The sequence below is a fragment of the Erythrolamprus reginae genome, chromosome 3, assembly GCF_031021105.1.
Source record: "Erythrolamprus reginae isolate rEryReg1 chromosome 3, rEryReg1.hap1, whole genome shotgun sequence".
NCBI classification, from domain to species: Eukaryota; Metazoa; Chordata; class Lepidosauria; order Squamata; family Dipsadidae; genus Erythrolamprus; species Erythrolamprus reginae.
In genome coordinates, this window is record NC_091952.1 from 38,382,489 (window position 1) to 38,404,877 (window position 22,389).

The 22,389-nt window shown below is 42.1% G+C and overlaps 1 protein-coding gene across 2 annotated transcripts in view; it reads left to right on the plus strand.

Annotated features, from left to right (window-relative positions):
• NCOA6 (nuclear receptor coactivator 6) overlaps positions 1-22,389 on the plus strand; it is a 63,548-nt gene that overhangs the window by 21,109 nt on the left and 20,050 nt on the right. For both annotated transcript variants that reach the window (XM_070744849.1, XM_070744848.1), the window contains 5 exons: positions 956-1,084; positions 2,651-3,520; positions 10,022-10,168; positions 10,594-11,713; positions 21,434-21,555. In XM_070744849.1, coding sequence (XP_070600950.1) covers positions 956-1,084; positions 2,651-3,520; positions 10,022-10,168; positions 10,594-11,713; positions 21,434-21,555 — 2,388 coding nt within the window. The remainder of the gene's footprint in view (positions 1-955; positions 1,085-2,650; positions 3,521-10,021; positions 10,169-10,593; positions 11,714-21,433; positions 21,556-22,389) is intronic.

The following is a 22,389-nucleotide window of genomic DNA, read 5'->3' on the forward strand; positions in this document are numbered from 1 at the left end:
ACAACTCCAGACTATTTCTGCTTGATATTTCCTTTCAAATACAAATTGGAAGCACAGTCACATGGATTTGAATAAGTCAGATATGGATGTGAATTGTGAAGTAAACATTGGATATAAATAAACTGATGCAAGTTTATTTCATGCAGGAACAATATTGATTGACTATAGAAAAAAAAACATAAAAGGAATAAAAATCTGGATTTTAGCTTCTGTAAAAGAAATACAGGAAAAGATCCCTTCATAAAAAAAATATAAGAGAGAGAGAAAGAGAGATTCTTTGAACTGTTTAAATCCTGTAATTTCCTAATTACATGGATCACTGGTGTTTTACGAACAGAAGCACATATGTTGTTAATAATGTATTTTGTAATTCTGTTTGTAATGAAGAATATTCACATAGGTGAAGATATATGCAGTATTATTGCTGGTGAAAACCCACTTACTACATTGTGAATGAAAGAGATGTAATATGAGCTTTTTCTTTCTTTGTTGACATTCAGCAGTTAAGTTAAAATATACTAAAAATAGGAACATCATACATTAATGGTGGTACGTGGTATTTATGTTAGCGAGATACAGTATTTTTGGGTGTATGGTCTAACAAATACATATAATTGTGGAACTGCTTGGGTGTGCTTTTTCTAATTTTGTTTACTTAGATGAGACATGCCCAACCCACGGACTGCATGTGGTCTTGGGCAGCCAGTAATACAAGATTAACTTTACCATGGTGTGATTTATATATGTTAACTATATTATATATTTTATATGTGGCCCAAATCAATTCCTCTTCACTTGTGTGGTCCAAGCGAGGTTGGACACCCATATTTACATCCAATAAAATTACTCTAAACTACGCTTCGGTAACTAAACATTTAAGTGCTGAGTTTTAAGATGTTTATAATTTGATATTTTAATGTGACAAACAATTTAAAAATTATGCTCACATTTCTAGGTTTAATTCGAATAAATAATCCTGCATCTGTGATGATGCAACAGACTGGCACTGTGGCATCCTCTGTGATGGCAAATGCAGCTGGCACAGAACTGCAATCCAGAACACCTCATCTAGCAGCTCAGTCAGGTAATTAATTAACCCCTGCAAATTCTAAATGCCACTGTTCTTCCATATTGGTGAATATCTCCATGGGGGAAAGAAACGTATGTTTAATCACTTTCCTCTTTGTGTTAATTTAGAACTGTTTTGCAACAACCAAGAAGCAATTTTGCTTGAGTAGTAGAGCTCCAATTTTTCCTCCCAGTTGTGTTATCCTATTACAACAACCTCACGATATTCAGGCTACTACTTGATACTCAGAAATGCCATGGTTGACATTTTAGTAGGATGGGTGGAAGAAAAGCTCATTTCCTGAGCAAAATTCCATTCTGAAACCAGGTTGCACTCTAAACTGGTCTTCCACTAAGTTAGAAAAAGTACAGAACTGGCAGACTCAGTGATAAGAAGACTCACAAACATTCCCTGGGGGAAAAAAAGAAGGGTAGAACATCAGAGATTCTTAGCTTGGAAAAGAGCGATTGAGGAGGGATGTGATCAAGATGTAAAATCATGTATGAATGGAGAAAATAAACCTTTCTTCCCATGTCGAAACATTGATCAGAGGTTATAGAATGAATTGATTGGAATGGAGAGAAGAAAGATTTCTACATGCAACATTCTTAGGATAGATTAATAGAAGGTATGTCTAGGAAGACCATTAATTTTTAGATGTGTTGAAAGTGATGTAGTGTTCCCTCGATTTTCGCGGGTTCGAACTTTGCGGAACGTCTATACCACGGTTTTTCAAAAATATTAATTAAAAAATACTTTGCGGGTTTTTTCCCTATACCACGGGTTTTCCCGCCCAATGACGTCATATGTCATTGCCAAACTTTCATCTGCCTTTAATAAATATTTTTTTAAAGAAACTTTAATAAATAAACATGGTGAGTAATAATCTAAATGGTTGCTAAGGGAATGGGAAATTGCAATTCAGGGGTTTAAAGTGTTAAGGGAAGGCTTGTGATACTGTTCATAGCCAAAAATAGTGTATTTACTTCCGCATCTCTACTTCGCGGAAATTCAACTTTCGCGGGCGGTCTTGGAACGCATCCCCCGCAAAAATTGAGGGAACACTGTATCTTCAACTATTAGTTGCAGATGGGGTAAAAGTAAAAGACATATGTCTTTCCCTGCTATTTGGGAACACCCCAGAGTATCTAATTGGCTATTGAGAGAAACAAAATTTGGACTAAAATTGGTCTTGGTTTAAGCAGGGCTGTTTTTATGTTCTTCCCAAATGCAGTGTTGTACATCTGCTGCCATCTTTAAATAACACATCTGGAAATTATGAGTCCCAACAGTTTGGAAGAAACCAGATTGAGGAAGATATTTCCCAAAGCTGCTGTCTACTTTTATGAGTAGAGGGAGCATCTGCTTTTGAATTTTCAAATATTTGTATACATTTTATATTATTGCTAACCTCTGATCCCCTAAAATTTGAGTGAAACATTTACCGAATAATGCAATTCAAAGGCAATTTATATAAAAGAAGATGGAATATGCTTGTTCCTCTGAGTAATAGTTGAAATATACATTTATTCTGTTGCTACTTTTATGGAACTAATTACCAACACATTTTTCTTTCCATAGATACAGCTGATCCACTTTTATCAAGCCTTACTATCCAACAGCAGAACCATCCATCTGGATCCATGGTGCCTCAGCTCCATTCTGTACAATCAATTCCTGTTAATAGGCAAATAAATCCAGGTAACTTTCAGCAGATGCAAGCTCAGCAGCAGATTCAGCCACAGCAACAACTACATCCACGCCCTCCTCAACAACAACAACAGCAGCAGCAGCAACAACAACAACAACAACAACAACAACAACAAGGCATTCGACCTTCATTTACAACCCTAGCTCAAGTTCCAGTTCCTCCCCCTGGTTGGAACCAGGTACCTTCTGGAACATCTCAACTTCCTCCATCCCAAGGAACAATGGGAGCATTGACAGTTAACCAGGCTTGGAAAAAGACCCCTTTGCCTGGGCAAATGCAACAGCAAATCCAAACCAGGCCCTCATTAGCAACAGTACAAACACCCTCTCACCCTCCACCACCATATCCCTTTGGAAGCCAGCAAGCTTCTCAAGCACATACAAACTTTTCTCAGATGAACAACTCCGCCCAATTTACTGCTCCTCAAATGAAGAATCTTCAGGGAGGACCCTCACGGGTTCCTACTCCACTACAACAACCCCACCTGTCCAACAAGTCTCCTGCATCCTCTCCCTCATCTTTTCAGCAGGGTTCTCCTGCCTCTTCACCAACAGTTAGTCAAGCACAGCAGCAGATGGGACCAAGGCCCCCCCAAGCTAATACTATCCCCCAGGGATTCCAACAGTCTGTAAATTCTCCTGGTCGTAACCCTATGGTACAGCAGGGAAATGTACCATCTAATTTCATGGTGATGCAGCAGCAAAACCAGGGTCCACAGGGTTTGCATCCTGGTCTTGGTGGTAAGTTGTCCTATTTAGGAAAAATGCTTGTTTATTTTTATAGTAAACTGATGTTGTAACTTTCATCTGAATTTACTTCTATCACTTCTATGCCAAAAGTATACCTGTGGAAGTTGTATTGCATCTGCACAACTGATAGATGATGAATTTAAAATGATTTTTACCTCAAAGGAAAATTACATTAATTGTGGTTGAGCTGCACAGATATTTAGTCTGGTGTCATGGTTTTATGGAGTGTTGTGAATCACTTAGAGTCATTACATGAGGGCAGGGCCACCATCAGGAATTTTGGGGCCCCATACAGCCTAAGTGTCTGCCCCCCCCCCCGCCATTTTAAAACTATTTTAAGTCGCCAAGCCACTCCATCCCCCGGGGATCATTTCCCGCTTCAGCGGTCCCATAGGCCAGTGTTTCCCAACCTTGGCAACTTGAAGATATCTGGACTTTAACTCCCAGAATTCCCCAGCCAGCAAATGCTGGCTGGGGAATTCTGGGAGTTGAAGTCCAGATATCTTCAAGTTGTCAAGGTTGGGAAGCACTGCCATAGGCTATTTCAGGAACTGGGTTAAGTCGATTGTGTGGACTCGTCCAGGAGAAAGAAAGAAGCGGGAGTGACAAGGGAAAGAAAGATCCTGGCATCGGTCAGGTGGAGCGAGGCTTATTTACGGCTCCTTGGCACTTCTCCCTTCTTGTTGACAAAACCATGTGCTTTCTAGCGAGGAGAGAGGGGAGGGGGATCCCACACCCGACAGCCACCGGCGAGGAGCTGGAAAGGACGAGGGGAGAGAAAAAGCAGGGTACCAGCAGTCAGGCGGGTGTCTTGAGGGGGCACTCCCATCTGGAAGGAAGGGAAGAAAGGCGAGGGCGAGCTATGAAGGAAGGAAGGAAGGAAGGAAGGAAGGAAGGAAGGAAGGAATGGTAAAAGGGGCGATCAAGAGAGGAATGGGTGAATGAATGGACGGAGGGTGGGAAGGAAGGAAGGAAAGAGGGAAGGGACAGGATCAGAGGAAGGGTGCAAAGAAAGCAAGGAAAGGTGTGAAAGGGGAGAGTAAGAGAGGAAGGAGTGAAAGAAGGGAGTGAGGGAGGAAAGAAGGGAGGAAGGAGAAGGAAAGCAAGAAATGGAGGGAGGGAAGGAAAGAAAGAAAGAAAGAAAGGGGGAAGGGACAGGAACAGAGGAAGGAAGGAAGGAAGGAAACTTATGAAAGGGGAGAGTAAGGGAGGAAGGACTGAAGGAAGGGAGGGAGGGAAGAAGGTAGGAAGGAGAAAGAAAAGAAGAAGGGAAGGTAAAAGAGAGAAAGAAAAAGAGCAAGAAAGAGAAAGAAAGAAAGAGAATGAAAGAGAAATAAAAAGAGAGAGGGGGAATGAAAGAAATGGAAGGAGGGAAGGAAGGAGAGAAAGAAAGAGGAAGAAAGAAAGCAAGAGAAAAAAAAGAATGAAAGAGCAACAGAGAAAGAGAGAAAGAAAGAAAAAGAAATGAAAGAAAGAAAGAGGAAAGAAAGAGAATGAAAGAAATAAAAAGAGAGGGGGAATGAAAGAAATGGAAAGAGGGAAGGAAGGAGAGAAAGAAAGAGAAAGAAAGAAAGCAAGCTAAAGAAAAAAGAATGAAAGAGCAAGAGAGAAATAGAGAAAGAAAGAAAAAGAAACGAAAGAAATTGTGATTTTGACTATGCCGGCTCCATCCCTCCCCTGCTCCCCACAAACCACCTACCCCTCTACCGCAAGAGGGAAGCGCCCGAGGCACCGGGTTTTTCCCTTTCTCCCTCGCCCGCATCCTTGCCGCGGTGACTCACCAGGAGAAGGCTGGAGACCCATGCGGCTCCTCGGGGGGCCTTGCGGAAGGCGGCGGCGGAAGCCCCCATGGCCGGCACTGGGTGCGAGGAAGGATGCTTTCTGCGCGGGCGGAGGCCGAGAGCTGAGAAGGGCGCGCCTTGGCCACCCTCGCCGGAAGAGCTGCCCATCTAGCAGTCCCACTGCCCCATTGCCCGGCAGGGGATGATGGGCAAGGGACGCCTCGGGGAAGGAGGGCAGGGCGGGAAGGGAAGGAGGGGGCTGGCGGGGGTTTAGGAAAGGGGAGCCCGCCGGGCACGAGGGAACGCTGGCCGCGCGGGGCTCCAAGGCCAGCCTTGCAGCTCCTCGGCGGGAGGAGCCGAAAGCCACCGAGAGAGGACTGGGCTCAGCAGGAGAAGCGCCCCCCCCCCCCATTATTCAATTTCCCCGGGCCCGTGACGCCACTCCCAGTAGTACCGGTCTATCGGCGGCCCTGCATGAGGGCATATATAGTAAATTCTGTAAACATCCCCTGGATATTATTTAATATCTAATTTCCATGCCTTACCAACTACACTAATACCTCGTCTTACAAACTTAATTGGTTCCTGGAGGAGGTTCGTAAGGCGAAAAGTTCGTAAGATGAAACATTGTTTCCCATAGGAAACAATATAAAATGAATTAATGCGTAGAAGGGGGAAAAAACGCAAAAAAACACCGGCGCCCGGCTGTCACCTTTTGAAACAGCCGGGCGCTTCTCAGCGTTCTCCCAATGCCAAACCCGGAAGTTCGGCAAAAGTTCGGGTTTGGCGTTCGGGTTTGGGAGGATGCCAAGAAGCCCCCTGGCTGTTTCAAAAAGCGACAGCCGGGCGGCGGAGCTTCTCGGCAGCCACCTGAACCCGAACTTTTGCTGAACTTCTGGGTTCATAAGACGGAAAAAGTTCGGAAGAAGAGGCAAAAAATTTCCAAACCCCGGGTTCGTATCTCGGATTGTTCGTATGGCGAGGGGTTCGTATCACGAGGTACCTCTGTATTTAAGTTTGCCAACTCTAGGTGAAAGCAGTCCTGGACATTTTTCTCTTATCTAATGTGCATGTGTGTTAGAGGAAAACAAGATATATATATAATCCAATCCCACCTGTCCAGTGTAAGAAAGTTGTGCAAAAATTAAGAATTCTTTCAGAAACAGAAATGTTAATAGTTTGTCAATTAACAAAATGGAACATAAATGAACATTAAAAAAATCCAAATAAAATTGTTATTTGGTGTAACCACTTTTTGCCTTCAAAACAGCATCAATTCTTACACTTGCACAAAGTCAGGGATTTTGTAGGATTAGAGGCAGGTATACTATTAGCTAATTAAACCAAGCAGGTGCTAATGATCATCAATTTCATATGTAGGTTGCAACATATTCAGTAACTGAAACAAACAGAGTTGGAGATTTTGTCAGGATCAACGGTGTCCTCAATGCTGAGAAATACAGGCAGATACTTACCCATCGTGCCATATCGTCAGAAAGGAGTATGATTGGCTCCAAATTTATTCTGCAGCAAGTCAGTAGCCCAAACATACAGCCAATGTCATTAAGAACTATCTTCAGTGTAAAGAAGAACAAGTAAGTCCTAGAAGTGATAGTTTGGCCTTCGCAGAGCCCTGAACTCAACATTTAGTCTATTTGGCATTACAAGAAGCAACAGAAGGATTTGAGGCAGCCTACATCCACAGAAGATCTGTGGTTTGTTCTCCAAGATGCTTGGAACAACCGTGAAGGAACCTTGCTAGATTCCTTCAAAAATTGTGCAAGTGTACCTAGAAGAATTGTTACTGTTTTTAAGTTAGAGTGATTTGGATTTCACTTCTGTTCATTTATGTTCCATTTTGTTAATTGAAAAAAAAGGTATAATACTTCTATTTCTGAAAGCATTCTTAATTTACAGCATCTTTGCCTAAAACTTTTGCACGGCTCTCTCTGTGTATGTGTATCTGTATGTCTGTATACATGCATACTAATCAGAAGACGTGCCAAAAAAGATGCAGGACTAGGACAAAAATGATATTAATCATATAAATTAATATTAATTGAATCGAACACTTATTAAAATTAACATCCTATAAAACAATCTGTTTTGTAATTAATGGAGTATCTATATACATGCATCCAATTTGTGTCTCATTTGCATTTCACAATGGATTTTATACACATTTTTAGAGCCCTTTATTTTTGAAGAGAAAAAAGCATCTGTTTGATGAATGTGGGTCTTTTTTTTATTTTGGAGAAAAAAACCTAGTCTTCCTTAACTACTTCTTGATTGTATGCCGCCAAGTTGATGGCAACTTTTACTGGCCACGTAGATAGATTTTCTTCATAGCCATCTGTTATGTATATTCTACAGCTTGACCTAATTGACACAGAAGCTTTTCTATAATTAATGGAGCATATACTGACTTCTTTTATATATACTGCTTAAAAAAATAAAGGGATTGGACGGCATAGAAGTTGAATGAATGAATGAATGAATGAATGAATGAATGAATGAATGAATGAATAACACATCCTAGCTCTGAATGAATGAAATATTCTCATTGAATACTTTGTTCTGTACAAAGTTGAATGTGCACAACAGCATGTGAAAATGATTGTCAATCAGTGTTGCTTCCTAAGTGGACAGTTTGATTTCACAGAAGTTTGATTTACTTAGCATTATATTCTGTTGCTTAAGTGTTCCCTTTATTTTTTTGAGCAGTGTATATATATTATTTTGCTTTTTCAGTTATCCAGTGCATTAGTAATAACATCAGATGTTCCTTGTTGTTGTTGTTGTTGTTGTTTTTTAAGCCAGCTTGAACGTCTGTCATCTTCTCTTCCATTTAAGGCTCTGGTCTGTTTTGGATGATTTTAGGCATTTTGCTGACATGTGAAATTTGGAATTTTATATGATGATTTAGACACTGTTAAGTCTCCTTCATTTTTTTAGAATTGGAATGTCGTTTGAACTCCTTCAATCTGTTGAGCACTGTGTGCTTTGTTGACATAATTTCATTAGACTTGATTGTTTCATCAGTTCTTGTCATCTTCCAACCAGTGTGCTGGTTTAATTATCTTCTAGTATTAGAAGTTGTTGTAAGTAGGCAATATCTTCTACATTTGAGATTTGAATCCCCTTCTGTGTTCAGAGATCTTTTAGAACAGTGTTTTTCAACCAGTGTGCCGCGGCACACTAGTGTGCCGTGAGACATGGTCAGGTGTGCCGCGAAGCTCAGAGAGAGAAAGAAAGCGAGAGAGAGAGAGAGAAAGAAAGCGAGAGAGAGAGAGAAAGAAAGCAAGAGAGAGAAAGAGAACAAGAGAGAGAGAAAGAAAGCAAGAGAGAGAAAAAGAACAGGAGTAAGAAAGAAAGAGAGAAAGAGAGAGAAAGAAAGCAAGAGAGAGAGAGAAAGAGAGGGAGGGAAGGAGAGAGAGAGAAAGACATAGAGGGAGGGAGGGAGAGAGAAAGAGAGCAAAAAAGAGAGGAAGGAAGGAAGAGAAAGAAAGAAAGAAAGAGGGATGGAGATAGAGAAAGAAAGAGGAAGGGAGAGAAGGAGGGAGAGAGAAATAGAGTGAAAGGGAGGAAGAGAGAGAGAGAGAATTTTTTTGTCTAAACTTTTTTTAGCCCCCCGCCCCGCTCAATGTGCCCCAGGGTTTTGTAAATGTAAAAAATGTGCCGCGGTTCAAAAAAGGTTGAAAATCACTGTTTTAGAAGAATTTCTTTATTTTCCATCATCTGATTTCATCTTCAGCCTCTTTACACATGTGGTATAATACAGTGTTCCCTCGATTTTCACGGGGATGCGTTCTGAGACCACCCACGAAAGTCGAATTTCCGCAAAGTAGAGATGCAGAAGTAAATACACCATTTTTGGCTATGTACAGTATCACAAGCCATCCCTTAACACTTTAAACCCCTAAATTACCATTTCCCATTCTCTTGACAACAATTTACTCACCATTATTACTGGTATTCACCATTGAATAAGACACTTAGTGATCCTGATATTTATAAACATAATTATTTATTAACAATAATTATTCTTTTTGTTATTTATTTGCAAAAATTCTTAGTTTGGCGATGATGTATGACGCCATTGGGTGGGAAAAAACGTGGTATAGAAAAAAACTGCGAAGTTTTTTTTAATTAATATTTTTTGAAAAACCGTGGTATAGGCTATTCGCAAAGTTCGAACCCGCGAAAATCGAGGGAACACTGTACTACATATTGCCTTTTCTAATATCTTCCTGGAATTCTTTTCTGTCTGAGATTTTCATTTTTCTAGGCTTTGGCTTCTCTTCTCTTCTCAGAGAAGCTCCAATGAAACTTAAGTACCATAGAAATCTGATTTTCATTCCGACCAGATCATTGGCCACTTTTTATAATTTTCCAGGGGTCAAAATCCCATATCTTTTTACATATATTATATGTAAGACACAATACTCCCTTCCTTACATATAATATATAAATATGCATTATATTTTGTAATGGGATTGTGATAATTCTCATATATCTTACTATGTTCAGCCTGCTATCTACTTTCTCTTTCAATACTAAAAGCAATTATTGTTCCACTTTTGTTTGGAGAGATACTGTTTTTCATAGCTTACCTTCCAGATGCCTTTTTATTCTTTTTCTTCTCTTAGTATTAGAATATATTGGTTAATATTAATAGAAATATTCAAATAAACTTTTTTTTTCTGTCCAGGAATGCCCAAACGTCTTCCAACTGGCTTTACTGCAGGGCAACCAAATCAAAATTTCATGCAAAGTCAGGTGCCGTCTACAGCACCAGGCACACCTTCAAATGGTGGCACAACCCAACTGCAAGCAAGTCAAAGCGTACAGCATACAGGTCTGTTTCTTTTTGTTGGATTACTTGTTTGTTTTTCTAGAGAGCCAGCTACTATAATGGAGATTTAATTTTAGCTATGTTTGTCTGTGACTAAAAGCCATTTACAAAACAACATTTTGTAGTATATAATGTATAACTGTCAACTTGTAAAGGAGGTAAATGCAAAGAATCCATTGGTTTCATTGCATTTCGTTATTTGGTTTTAGTTTTTCCCAGTTGACAAAGCTGTTGCATTTTAAAGTACATATTTCATTTTGTCTTATTGGCACAAATATTAGTTGTAAATAAATATTAGAGGTATATTTTATTTCAAACCCCCCATTATATATTTCAGAATTTGCTGTTATTAGCGGTATGATATTGAATGGATATTTTTTTAAGTTATATGTTATTTGTATTAATTCAGTTTGATTACAATTTTTAAGGTGGTCAAGGAAATGGTCCTCCCCAGAATCAATTACAAGTTCAGCACGGCCCATCAAACATGATGCCGACCAACTTAATTGGACTTCATGGGAATGTAAACAGTCAACAGACAAATGCCAATGGAGTTCCACAAGTTAATATAGGCAACATGCAGGGACAACCTCCCCAAGGACCACAATCTCAGTTAATGGGCATGCACCAACAAATAATATCCTCTCAAGGACAGATGGTTAACATACAGCCTCAGGGGTCTCTAAATCCTCAAAATCAGATGATACTTTCTAGAGCTCAACTCATGCCACAAGGCCAGATGATGGTGGCTTCTCAGAATCCAAATCTTGGTCCATCACAGCAAAAGATGACTCCACCCAAACAAATGATTCCCCAACAAGGCCAACAAATGATGGGTGCACATAATCAGATTATAGGACCTCAAGGCCAGGTGCTGCTGCAGCAAAATTCAATGATGGAGCAGATGATGACCAATCAAATGCAAGGAAGTAAACAGCCCTTTAACGCTCAAAGCCAGTCTAATGTTATGACGGGGCCAGCTCAGATGATGAGAGGACCAACTCCCAACTTGCAGGGAAATATGGTGCAGTTCACAGGGCAGATGATGACTCAGCAGAGCTCTGTAAATAATAATCCTTCTCAGGTAATGGGGATTCAGGGACAAGTTTTGAGGCCTACAGGACCTGGCCCTCATATGTCTCAACAGCTGGGTGACGCCACCACTACAGCCAACAGTGATGTGAACTTGGCACAAATGCTTCCTGAAGTTTCTATGCAACAAGGAAACATAGTACCTCCACACTTGCAAGGAATGCAGGGAAACAACAACACACCAGGAAGCCAGTTTGCTGGACATGGGATGCCTTTCAATACCCCTTTTAGTGGAACCCAAAACGGGAATCAGATCGCCTGTGCACAAAACCCAGGTTTCCCTGTCAACAAGGATGTCACATTAACAAGTCCATTGCTGGTAAACTTGCTACAGAGTGATATATCTGCAGGACATTTTGGTGTGAACAACAAACAGAATAATCAAAATGCCAATAAACCGAAGAAGAAAAAGCCTCCACGAAAGAAGAAAAATAATCAGCAAGCAGAACAAATTAAGTAGGTTTAATATTTTCATTTCCTACGTAAAGTTTTTTTTTCCAATTGAACATATTATTCAATTTGCGTTGTTTTAAGCATTTTTAAACATCAAAGCAATAACAGTTTTGTGCTAAACATAGTTAGGGATTGAGGAAATAATTAACAACGATTTGTACATTTATGTTACCGATAGTTGTTAAACTCAAGAATTTGTGCAATAAATGTTGCTTCATTCCAGAGGCAAATTCCTTTTTATGATATAAGTATAATTCAGAAGCAATCACAGAGTTTAGCTTAGTTTACAAACTAAGGTAAAACTACAGAAAACAAAACTAAAAATATTATTCAGTTCTACAAACCAACCAATAGCAACTACTGCAAGACTAGAATAAATATTTACATTGATAAATAATATGTAATTTTCTTTTTGACTGGAAAAAAGCTGATAGGCCAGCATTGGGGTATTAAGTTGGGCTAAATAGTGTAATAATACATGTAGGATTTTTGATGGGACAGGTAATAGCTTGCTTGTTAGTGCTTTGGGATTAGACCAGCGGTCCCCAAACTACGGCCCGCGGGCCGGATGCGGCCCAATGAGGTCTTTTAACCGGCCCGCGGCACCTCACGAGATTTTACTGATCAATATAATAAGCTCCCGAATCTCCTGTTTACTCACCGCGGTCGGTTGCTGAGCGAGGAGAAGGTGGAGAGGCAAGGGGGCGGGCAGGAAAGCGGGCCTGCAATTGGCCAATTTATTTCTCGCCTTTAGGGAGAGAAACTGTTGCTGCCCTATGGCAGAGCAGCAACAGTTCCTCTCCCTAAAGGCGAGAAATAAATTGGCCAATTGCAGGGCCGCTTTCCTCCCCGCCTCCTTGCCTCTCCACCTCCTCCTCCGCGGTGAGTGGACGCGAAATTCAGGAAAAGGCGATGGCAATTGAAAAACTGTCCACTGAGTGTATGTGTGTGGGGGGAAGGCGGCTGCTTGAAAATCCCAGACCTCCATCGCCTCACCCCCCCACGGCACAAGGCAAGCACACCTCGCCACTGACACAGGTGGCGGGAACCGCCCTGTCCCCCTTCAGGGCCTCTTTGACAGCTCTTGGCATCAGCGGATGCCATGGCATCGTTGTTGTTGTAGCAGTCACCCTGCACTGGCCAGTAAAGCCAGCTGCCCAAGAAAGCAGCGCAGGAAAGCGGCGCATTTAAAAAGCGCAGGGCAGCCGCCACGAAAACAACGGCACAATGGCGGCCGCTGAAGCCGAGAGCCCGAAGCCCGCTCTCCAGCCTCAACACCAGGCTTCTGGCGAGCAGAGCTGTGCGCTGGCGGCAGGAGCTGTTGGGGAGGGCTCTGCCGGGAAGGGCTGTGTCAGCGGCGAGGTGGCCGCGCCGTCATTGTTCCTTCTAAGCTGCTTGCGCGACCACCTCGCACAGAAACATTTGCCCCTTTGCGCCACCCCACCACCCGTTCCTGCAAGTAGAGGTCGGGTGTGTTACCGGGAGCTGGAGGCGGTGTGGGGCCGGACACTAGGTGCCGGGGAGGACAAAGGAGTGAACGTAGCTACTGCCTCTCAGCTGCAGAACCGAATGGGGGCGGAGGCAACAGTGAAGCCCGGCGCTGGGGCCATGCGGGGCCGCTCATCCAGGGGGGCGTGGACTGGCAAGTCGCCCTCCGCTCTCTCTCTTTCTCTCCCTGTTGCCAGCGTGGTATATGAGAGAGAAAGAGAGAGGCAGAGGTCGGGCGCGTTACCGGGAGGTTGAGGCAGCGTGGGGACGCTGGGTGCCGGGGACACCGAGGAGGGGGTGGACATGGCCTCTCAGTTGCAGAGCCGAACAAGGGCGGAGGCAACGGCAGAGTCCGGCGCTGGGGCCATGCGGGGCCGCTCATCCAGGGGGGCGTGGACTGGCAAGTCGCCCTCCTTTCTCTCTCTTTCTCTCTCTTATACCACGCCGGCAACAGGGAGAGAAAGAGAGAGAGCGGAGGGCACCTTGCCGGTCCACGCCCCCCTGGATGAGCGGCTCCGCATGGCCCCAGCGCTGGACTCAGCCGTTGCCTCCGCCCTTGTTCGGCTCTGCAGCTGAGAGGCCACGTCCACCCCCTCCTCGGTGTCCCCAGCACCCAGCGTCCCTATGCTGCCTCCACCTCCCGGTAACGCACCCGACCTCTGCCTCTCTTTCTCTCTCTGTTACCGGCGTGGTGTATGAGAGAGAAAGAGAGAGAGAGAAAAAAAAGAGGGGAGAGAGAAAGAGAGAAAAAAAGCAAGAGAGAGAGAGAAAGGGAGAGGAGAGATAGAAAGGGAGAGAGAAAGAGGGAGAGATAGAGAGATACAAAGAGAGATACAAAGAGAGTGAGTGAGAGAATGAGAGATAAGAGAGAGAAAGCAAGAGAGGGACAGAGAGAAAGCAAGAGAGGGACAGAGAGAAAGGGAGAGAGAGAAAGAGAAAGAAAGAAAGGTAGAGAGAAATAGGGAGAGATACAAAGAGTAAGTGAGTGAGAGAAAGAGAAGAGAGAGAAAGAAAAGAGAAAGAAAGAAATAGAGAAAGGGGGAGAGGGAGAGAAAGAGGGAGAGATAGAGAGGGAGAGAGGAAGAGGAGAGATAGAAAGGGAGGGAGAGACAGAGAGAGGGAGAGAGAAAGAGGGAGAGATATAAAGAGAGTGAGTGAGAGAAAGAGAGAAGAGAAAGCAAGCAAGCAAGAGAGAAATAGAAAGAGAGAAGGACAAAGAGAGAGGGGGGGAGAATAAATATTAAATATTGTATTTTTTCCCATTTTGTTTTTTACTTTAAATAAGGTATGTGCAGTGTGCATGGGGATTTGCTCATACATTTTTTTTATAGTCCGGCCCTCCAACAGTCTGAGGGACAGTGAACTGGCCCCCTGTGTAAAAAGTTTGGGGACCCCTGGATTAGACTAACAGAAATATGTAAACATTTTATTTTTTACATTTTCTGCTAATTTACATTGACTAGTAGATTTATTCTCCCTTGATTAATAACTTACGAGGTTCATTTAAGATCTACCACACCAATAACAAAAATTGTTCTTATCCACATATATTCACTGAATCCAAATTGCTGGTTGGCGTAGCAGTTATATATACAGTTATATTGTATATAATTTTCTCATGTAGTACAACAAAATTTCCAACTTTATATGCAACAAATGGAATTAAGTTTCAGACAGAGTTCAGACAAATTGGCTGATTTCCTACAGATTTAATTTTCTAAAGAAGTTGGGGAAATGGGTATTAGGCAAATCATGGATATATTTATACCTGTTAATAAGATGACCATCCCGAATTTTATGCATCGACTGTTACTGATTTAATCTGAATTAAAACTTGCAGAAAAAATGGGAAACATTTGTTGAAAGAAGATAGAAAATAAAAATTGAAAATATAATTAGAGAAAAAGTTAGATTGCTAACGGTATTAGAATTTTTTTTTAACAGAATCATTGGAAAAATTGATTATGCTATTTTGATATGAAAGGCTGTTGTATTTTTTATAAGTAGTTTATTGGTTGTTCTTTTTAATGGGCAGCATTATAAAAAGCAGTCCTTAAAAGAGCAATTTTAATCCCTTTGTCCCATGAATGCATTCAAGTATCTAATGAAACATAGTGGACTCTGCTCAGAAAAATGTTTAAATGCTTAAAAGAAACTACATAGATATAAATTTTATTAGAAAAGAAACTAGTTATTCTTCAATACAATCTTTCACTTTGTTCCCCATTTCCTCCAATTTATGAAATATGGACATGGGTTGGGAAATTAAGGACAAAAAACTGTACAGAGCCTCAGCATTCAAGTGTTTATCATCCTTAGTTTTGGATGGGGTTGCACTAGCCCAGGGGTAGGCAAAGTTGGCTCTTCTACGACTTGTGGACTTCAACTCCCAGAATTCCTGAGCCAATTATGCTAGCTCAGGAATTCTGGGAGTTGAAGTCCACATGTCATAGAAGAGCCAACTCTGCCTACCCCTGCACTAGCCTATTCTTACTCAATTTGCAAGCTAGGAGTTCTTCTGGACTCGTGTCCTGCTCAAAGAGGAGATGACAGGCATGATCGGGAGAATTTTAGCACAGCTCCAATTTATGCCCCAATTGCGGCCTTTCCTGTATCATGACTCTGTGCTCTGTGCAGTTACTCAAGTCATGGCCAGCTCTCGACTGGACTACAACAGTGAGCTCTACATGGGGTTACCTTGAAGTCCATTTGGAAGCGTCATCTGCTGTAAAAGTGCAGCAGCGAGAGCAGTCTTTGAACCCCGTAGGATAACCCATATCACACCTTTTCTGTGCAAACTTTACTCGCTATCAAGCTGCTTCCAAGTGCAGTTCAAGGTGTTGGTTATGGTCATTAAAGCATTTAAGGGTATAGATTCCATTTACCTGATGAACTGCCTCCTCCCACTAGGACAAGCCTATCCTACTTGTAGCAGCAGAGTGGGCCTACTTTGGATCCAGAAGAAGAACCTTCTCTGTTGCAGCACTTGCCCTTCAGAACATCTTAATTTCTAAGTTAAGATCAGCCCCCCTCCTCTTCTATCTTTTCGCAAGAACCTAAAGACATGGCTCTGCCAATTGTCCTGGAGACCAAATAGGAAGTTCACACTGGAGGTGACTGCTTGAGTGTTAACAGATTCCACTCCCTCCCCGCACACTTGCTCTCTGCCCTCCACCCATCCATCTTTTTTGTTATTACAGTGAACCCTCGATCATCGCGAGGGTTCCGTTCCAGGACCCCAAGCGATGATCGATTTTTCGCGAAGTAGCGGTGCGGAAGTAAAAACACCATCTGCGCGTGCGCAGATGGTGTTTTTACTTCCACTGCCGCCCGCCCTTCGCCCGCCCACCCCGTTGCTCGCGCCTGGGGTGCGCGCGCGCTTGGGGAAACCCTAGCTCCGCTTCCCAGCTGGGAAGCGGAGCTAGGCTGCCCCAAGCTCGCGCGCGCCGCCCGCCCGCCCACGCTGTTGCCGGCTCCGCTTCCCAGCTGGGAAGGGGAGCTAGGCTGCCCCAAGCTCGCGCCCGCCGCCCGCCCGCCCACGCTGTTGCCGGCTCCGCTTCCCAGCTGGGAAGCGGAGCTAGGCTGCCCCAAGCTCGCGCGCGCCGCCCGCCCGCCCACGCTGTTGCCGGCTCCGCTTCCCAGCTGAGAAGCGGAGCTAGGGAGTCCCCAAGCGCGCGCGCTTTCCCCAGCAACGCGCGCGCGGTGGGGACTCCCTAGATCCGCTTCCCAGCTGGGGAGCGGAGCTGGGATGTTCCCAAGCGCGCGCGCTTTCCCCAGCAACGCGCGCGCGGTGGGGACTCCCTAGATCCGCTTCCCAGCTGGGGAGCGGAGCTAGGCTGCCCCAAGCTCGCGCGCGCCGCCCGCCCGCCCACGCTGTTGCCGGCTCCGCTTCCCAGCTGGGAAGCGGAGCTAGGGTGCCCCAAGCTCGCGCTCCAGCCCACCGCCGCTGGGGTCTTACCGGGGCAAGAGGGGGAAGACCCAGGGAAGCCTCTGCCCGGCGGGGAAACTCCACCATCTACGCATGCGTGGAAGGGCACGCATGCGCAGATGGTGGAGTTTACTTCCGGGTTGAAAACTAGCGAAATAGCCCTTTCGCGATCCTTGAGGACGCGAAACTCGAGGGTTCACTGTATATCTATATTGTATTTATTCTTGTTTGTGCTCCTTTGTCATTGTTTACTTTTATGTTCGATTATTTTACTTCCCTTCTGTTTGCATTTTCATTTTTTTCTTTTTATTGTAAGTGCCTAGAGTAGCCCCAAGATGAGATAGGTAACAAATAAAATTTAACAAACAAATAAGGATTCATTCTACTGTAAAAGCACATTAGATACAATCCTATGTCTTCATAGGTTAATTAAACATTCTGAAGTATGAAGAAACAAACAATTTACGGCACATTCCAATATACATTTATTCAAACTTTCCATTAAGCTCAATTGGTTTACTCCATAGAATTGTAGTTTTTAATCTAGTGTAATGCATATAGAAGCATCAAAGTGGTTCTTCAGGTTCCTCAGTAAAATATCTTTATACTGACCAATTTGTTCTGCTCAATGAGCCTTTTAAAATGAGACTTTTAGTGAATAAATACTAAAATGATTCCAGCCAAGATTTAGCTGGACACAGCTGTTAATGTGATGGTTTTATTTTGGAGTAATTTAAGTTTTAGAACATGCTTCACAGATAATTCCTCATATAATGCATTGCAGTCATCCATTCAATAACAGATAACTACTGTTAAATGACCTCTGTTTAAAAAAAAGATCACAGTTAGTATATCAAGTCTTCTACTCACTAGCATTTCTTACATCTCCAGAAATCTATACATATATAAGCCAAATGCCACTCACACATCATCACAAAGTCTCCAGAAATGTAAAGCCTACAAACTTGGCACATATGTTCCTCTTGACTTCTAGGTGCTCTCTAAGAAAGGATTTTTCAAAATGACCATCAGATTATTAGTCATTTCTTATATTATTATTATATTCTGATGCTAAGGAGTTAGACATTCTACTCCCTCTCCCCACCTGAAAAGAACTCTGCTCTAACTGTGAGTTGCCTTATATTAACATGTTCTGATGCTACCCCTTTGCTAAACTAGGTGTGGCGGTGGCCAGTAGGTGATTCATCCAGCTTGTGGGCTGCGAGTTTAGATATTCTATTCCCCCTCCCCACCTGGAAATAACTCTGTTCCAACTGCTTATATTAACACGGTCTGATGCTAAGGAGTTACACATTCTATATAAATTTTCAAGCTTTAAGTGTCGATGTATCAAGCCTAATTACATAGTTTCATAGCAAAGCACAGGTATCCAGCTACTAGTTTTCATGAAAGCAAGAATGTGCCCAGACTCCAGTCCATATCTAATTTTTAAAGGGAAATTTAATACCATATTAATCTAAAAACTATTCTAGGGCAATAAGTAACAAGAACTTCATCTTATCTGATTTTGAGTAGCCAGGTAAGAAAGAAAGAAAATAATTTTTCCCTAATATCATGATAATTATATTATGTTCATAATGTTATGATCAATCCATTTATTAGCTGCAGGTGAATAAATGTGAGGCTGTATTACCATGGGATTATTAATTAGAAAATAATATTGTGGCTTAAGATCTAAGTTATAGAATTTCAATTTCAATTTATATATAGAATATGCATAAGCTATTCTGTTTATTCAGAATTTAGAAAATACATACAAAAAAGTACTAATTCGGTATGCAAGCAGCTGGAAGGAACAAATGTGTTATTGTCCTGAACTTTAAAGAAAAAGTTTGAACAAAGGATGATGTGTAAATGGTTCCTATTGTATTATAGTGATAGCATTCAAAACCCACTGTATGTGGTCCTCAACTTACGACCAGTCACTTAATGACTATTTAAAATTATGACAGACCACCCCAGAAATGTTTATGACCCGATTTCAAAGTTCTGAGAGTTGTGTCTCTCCGTCCCACAGTCACATGATCACATTCTGGGCACTTGACAACCGGCCTTTATTTACAGCTGTTTAGCCTCTGTTAGTCACATAATTTGATTTTCAGTATTTTTTTTTAATGGAAACCAGCCTTGCTTCTGATTTCTGGCAAAAAAAAAACCCAACAACCTTGTCCATTTGCTAAAATGGATTTATTTCATGATTTGCTGCATTCACTTAAAACAGCTACAAAAAATTGTAAAATTTGGTGCGGTCAAATGGTGGCACACCTAATGCCCTCTATGACTTACAACTGTAAATCTGGGCTCAATTATAGTTGTGAATTGACTTCCTGTAGAACTTTGTAGCAATATAATGATCTCATCAATGAAAGGACTATATTGTCATTTTGCCATTATAAAATGCAGAATAACCAGTTTGAAGCAGCCACCCTACGGAATCGAAGATGAACTAGGTCTCACTAGTTACCTAGGCAGGTGGAATCTCCAAGTGTGCCGTCTTGTGTTTTTGAATTTTTTAAAAAAGGACAGAATGCAAATGCACTAAAACAAATGACAATTCTTCCCACATCTTTATGCTGAGCAAGACTACCAGGAGACAAGTCTATGTGCATGTGTGCGTATGTGCACGTGTGCATATTTGCTCAGTAGAAAGGCAGTTTTATAACACCAAGATTACATACTTTTACTTTAAAAAGTAAAGCTGCCCCTCAAGCATGAGCACAACTCCTCTCCCTCGTGCATCCACACAGGCTTCACTGAAACCTCTGGATTCCCAGGAGGCCCAAAGGCTTTCAGGAAGTTTGGGGAGAACCAAAACAGGTGAAAAGGAGCCGAAAATCAGCTGGCCAGTGCATACATGCGTGGTGGAGCTGACATAGGGCAACACTTTGCATGCCCTCAGATAATGGCTCCTTTTGCCACAGATGACATGCGTGCCATAGTTTTGCCCTCACTGATATAGTGGAAGTTTAAGGGAAGCATGTGAAAAATTACTTTCGCAATCTTAGGTTGAGTGAATCAAAGTTATGAAGAGAACATGCTGAATTGTATTAACAACAGCTAGGCAGAGATGACATTTCTGAAATCTAACAAGAAATCAATTATAATTAATTTATGATGTACTTTTTTTAATTGTTGTGCCTTCAAATTGGTGTTGACTTCTGACAACTGCCTGAACTAGTCCCTATAGTTTCTTGGCAAGATTTTCAGAAGTGCCATTTCCTTCTTCCCAGGGCTGAGAAAGAGTGATTGGCTTAGTCACGTAGTTGGCTTCATGCCTAAGGTAGGACTAGAACTCATGATCTCCTGGTAAGTAGCCTTGCACTTGAAGCCAAATTGGCTCTTGCTAAGGTTTAAAAAGATGTACAGTAATCCATGGCTACTTCGCGATTCATCTTTCACGGACTCGCTATTTCACGGGTTTTTTCAAAGGGAAAAGAACGCCGGGGCAGGGACGGTTTGTGTGTGTGTGTGGAGATTAGATTAGATTTATTGGATTTATATGCCGCCCCTCTCCGAAAACTCAGGGAGGCTCACAAGATAAAAACAATACATAATAACAAATCCAATACCCACCAATCCAATTACAATTTTAAGCTAAAAATTCATAAAAACAACCCCAGAATATTAAAACACGCATACAATCAATCTAACACCAAAACAACATGGGCAAGGGGGAGATGTTTCAGTTCCCCCATGCCTGACGGCAGAGGTGGGTTTTAAGGAATTTGCGAAAGGCAAGGAGGGTGGGGGCAATCCTAATCCCAGGGGGGAGCTGGTTCCAGAGGGTCGGAGCCGCCACAGAGAAGGCTCTTCCCCTGGGTCCCGCCAGACGACATTGTTTAGTTGACGGGACCTGGAGAAGGCCAACTCTGTGGGACCGAACCGGTCGCTGGGATTCGTGCGGCAGGAGGCGGTCCCGGAGATATTCTGGTCCGGTGCCATGAAGGGCTTTATAGGTCATAACCAACACTTTGAATTGTGACTGGACCTGCAGCAGCACCCTCCCTCAGCCCGCGCAGTAGCCGAGAGAAGCTGGTCTCTCTCAGCGGTCAGCAGCAGTGGGATGTTAACAATACAGGGAGGGTTTAAAAGTCCAAATACTCGTTAAATACATGAAAAAATATCTTTCCTCTATTTCACGGAAATTTGTTTTTCGCGGGTGGTCTTGGAACGCATCCCCCGCAAAAAATGAGGGATCACTGTATTTCTATGTTGATGAATATAGAATGTATTCATAAAGTTAAGTATTACATTTGGATATTAGTCATGCATGTTTCTGTCCTTAGTGCTTCAGAATCACGCCCAGTTGTCCTTGAAGAAGTGGAACAGTCACCATTGCCAGGAGAGCAAGGTATAAATTTGGATAACAGTGGACATAAACTTTCGGACTTCACAAATAGGCCAACAGGTAATAAATATAATTTTTTATTAAAAATATATTTTGTGTATTCAATAATATATTTTGCAATATTTCAAAGATCCTAAATGTTATTTCCCTACTATTTCAAAGGCTTTTAGACTCTGGATCAAATGTTGTTCTTTATTGGGAGCACAGCAAAAATGGTCCAAAAACAAGTTGAAAATAAAATGTTTTTATCCAGCATTATGGTCCCTCATAAACAACTGATAATTTAAAAAAAATATTGGCTGGAATTAGGTAACAATATTTGAAAATCCAATTCTTACAATCAAAATTCATTATTAACCTATAGGCAACCACTTTCTGAAAATCTGTCTAACTCTTTTTTGGTAAATAATTGTTCACATAGTAACATATTCTGTATGTTAGACATGCCTCAAGTACAGAAATATCTTCTCCAAACTTTTCTGACATAGGTGCTAATTAAAGTAAGTGGTTAACTCCATATTTCAATGTGATGGAATGAGAAAAAGTGAGAAAAAATTCTTAATATTATGCATGTTTTAATACATCTTTATTATTTTTCTACTGACATCCTTCAGTAGACTCTTCTAAACAACACCACAAAATGTCAAAGCATGCTCCAGCTGCTTCATTATCTTAATTAGTTTTCTTAGTCTTTTTCCAAGTCATTGTAGTAAGACCAGTTGTATTCCTAATGCCCTTACATTAGAATATGCGTATGATTTTAACATTGATTACTGTCTCATTGAATATTTGCCAGTTTCATTTTGACATATAACAACACAGTGTTTTTCATTGAGCTGTTTCACTTAGAAAACTTTCCTTGTTAGCCACTAATACGTTTGTTTGTTTGTTTGT